This window comes from Oncorhynchus clarkii, unplaced genomic scaffold (genome assembly GCF_045791955.1).
Source record: "Oncorhynchus clarkii lewisi isolate Uvic-CL-2024 unplaced genomic scaffold, UVic_Ocla_1.0 unplaced_contig_10453_pilon_pilon, whole genome shotgun sequence".
Classification (NCBI taxonomy): Eukaryota; Metazoa; Chordata; class Actinopteri; order Salmoniformes; family Salmonidae; genus Oncorhynchus; species Oncorhynchus clarkii.
The window spans coordinates 33,264-35,441 of record NW_027259024.1 but is presented as its reverse complement, the minus strand read 5'-3'; the positions used below and the strand labels follow the sequence as shown (position 1 = coordinate 35,441).

The following is a 2,178-nucleotide window of genomic DNA, read 5'->3' as shown; positions in this document are numbered from 1 at the left end:
GTAGATACTTCACGTTCAGAGATTACACATCCGAAATACCTGACTGGCTGACATACTTGGGTGAGGAAGAAGACGCTCGTAATAAAAGCAGCGGCAAACTGCTGGTATACGGAGAACCTCAGCCTTACAGAGGCAACCAGACAGCAGAAGGCCTGGGTGATACTAAGCTGAGTACACTGGTTAGGAACATAGTGCTAAGGATGAGGGTGAAGATATTCGGATCATCTAGGCTGGAAGTGACGACATTAGATTGTACGCAGGGTTTGACAAAGGTGACTCTGAACGTCTCTGCCCTCTCTGGGGTTGTCAGGATAGATCAACTGGACCGGTCAAAGTTACTGACTGACAATGGTAGCTGTTTCACACACGACTTAGTGTCCCATATCGATTCCAAGTGGGCCCCTGTGATATTGTTCACAAAGTGTAAGCGACAGGGACCCGTGCAGGAGTTCACGCTCGACTATTACAAGATGACAATACTCATGGTTCTACTGAACCACGAGGGGTCTGTGTTATCTCTCAGAGAGCTGTTCAATAGCGTGATGACATTCAGCGTGACTGAGTACTAAATGTCGTAAAGTACTAGATATCCTAAACTGCTGTCGACTGGGTCACATCGGAATCTGTGTCGTTGTTCTGCCAAGGCTGATTGGTCTCCCTGTCCACCTTACACTATGCGCGGCTTGATCAATTACGGGGCTTACTGCAGCATCAACAGCGTTGTCCAAGTGCTGTGTGGGACACGTGAGCTACGGGAGTTCATTCTGCAGGTTGATGGTCAAGATCCCCGGTCTCCGAATTCGGTGGCAGTGAGGCTTAAGTGTCTCATCTACGATATGACCAAAGGCAACGCGTCACCGTGTGATCCGAGCTTACTAGTAAACGCAATGACATTGTACAGAGGAGCCCCTTTCGATGTTCAGGAGGACTCGGACGTGGTCTTCAAGTGCATCATCAACGCTCTAGCAGACGACTGTGGGATAGCTAAGAGGATAGGTTCTCTGTGGGACATTGAGAATGAGAACCGTGTGCGCTGCCTCCGTTGTAACACAGTCCAGTCCACACTCAATAAGTCCAACACGATCACCGTGTTGATAGGTGATAATCTCCCCACAGAGCTGCAGCAGTACATTAAACTGTACACTGACATCACGTTCACCACCTGTGACTACCATTGTACACACTGCCACACAGGAACTCAGATTGAAATCACCAGCAAGGTAGTGACATTGCCGCAGGTTGTGTGTATGAGGATCGAACGTGTTAGGAACATTGGCAGAGATACCACTGATATAGTCAAGACGGGCACAAGGTTTGCTTTCCCTGAGACACTGGACCTGAAATATATCATGAAAGACCCTGAAGCACCGGTAGCTACTGTATACAAGCTGTATGCTGTTGTAGCCCACCGTGGTACTCACTACTGTGGACATTACACAGCTTATGTGCGAGACGACAACAATATTTGGTATCTCGCAGACGACTCTCATGTCAGAGTGTGCTCTTGGGAAGATGTCAAGTCAACCTACGAAGCTGGATCTATGCAATACAATGGCGTAGCTTATATGCTCATGTACCATAAACAGCTACCCCACTGTGTGACATGAAGGTTCTGTACATATGTAATGGTATCTATCAGTGTGTACCTTGTATTTCCTTGGATCAACTAATAAAGGTGTGATGAAAGTAACATTGTAAGCGTCCAGTGTTATATTATAGAAGGGCTATGATTACATTCAGGTGAAGACAGATGCAAAGACAAACACAAATAGATCCTGATAACATGTACCGTGTTTAACTCAAGTTTATTATGTCATACAAGGATGGGTATACCTTTCGGTATAGGGCAGTCACACAGGTTAACATATTTCCATATCAAAGTAAACACATTGGTTTCATTTCTTCAAAAGATACCTATCCAGGGTATTGACAACAACCTTGGGTTCCTCCTCTTTATACCGCAAGGTTGAATACGTAGCTGACAGCGCTGCTGAAGACATACACGGTTCATCTAACTGCGAGACAGAGACACTGTTAGCCAGCCCCTCTAAATATCGTATAACGTAAGCACTTTTCGGCCCACGTACAGGCTGCTTCTTTATTATATGGGAAGACATAACTGTTATCACATAGAAACAAAATATTCAGTTTCACCAGAGTCCGTTTCAGATATGCTAC

The 2,178-nt window shown here is 45.8% G+C and overlaps 1 protein-coding gene across 1 annotated transcript; it reads left to right on the top strand.

Moving 5' to 3' along the window:
* Positions 1-674: 674 nt before the first annotated feature.
* Positions 675-1,607, top strand: LOC139399424 (ubl carboxyl-terminal hydrolase 18-like). Its single transcript, XM_071144831.1, has one exon. It carries the CDS (start codon positions 675-677, stop codon positions 1,605-1,607), a length of 933 nt encoding a protein of 310 aa, XP_071000932.1.
* Positions 1,608-2,178: the final 571 nt, after the last annotated feature.

Coding starts and splice junctions, on each gene's coding strand:
- LOC139399424 (XM_071144831.1), top strand. CDS start 675: ATGCGCGGCTTGATCAATTACGGGGCTTACTGCAGCATCAACAGCGTT.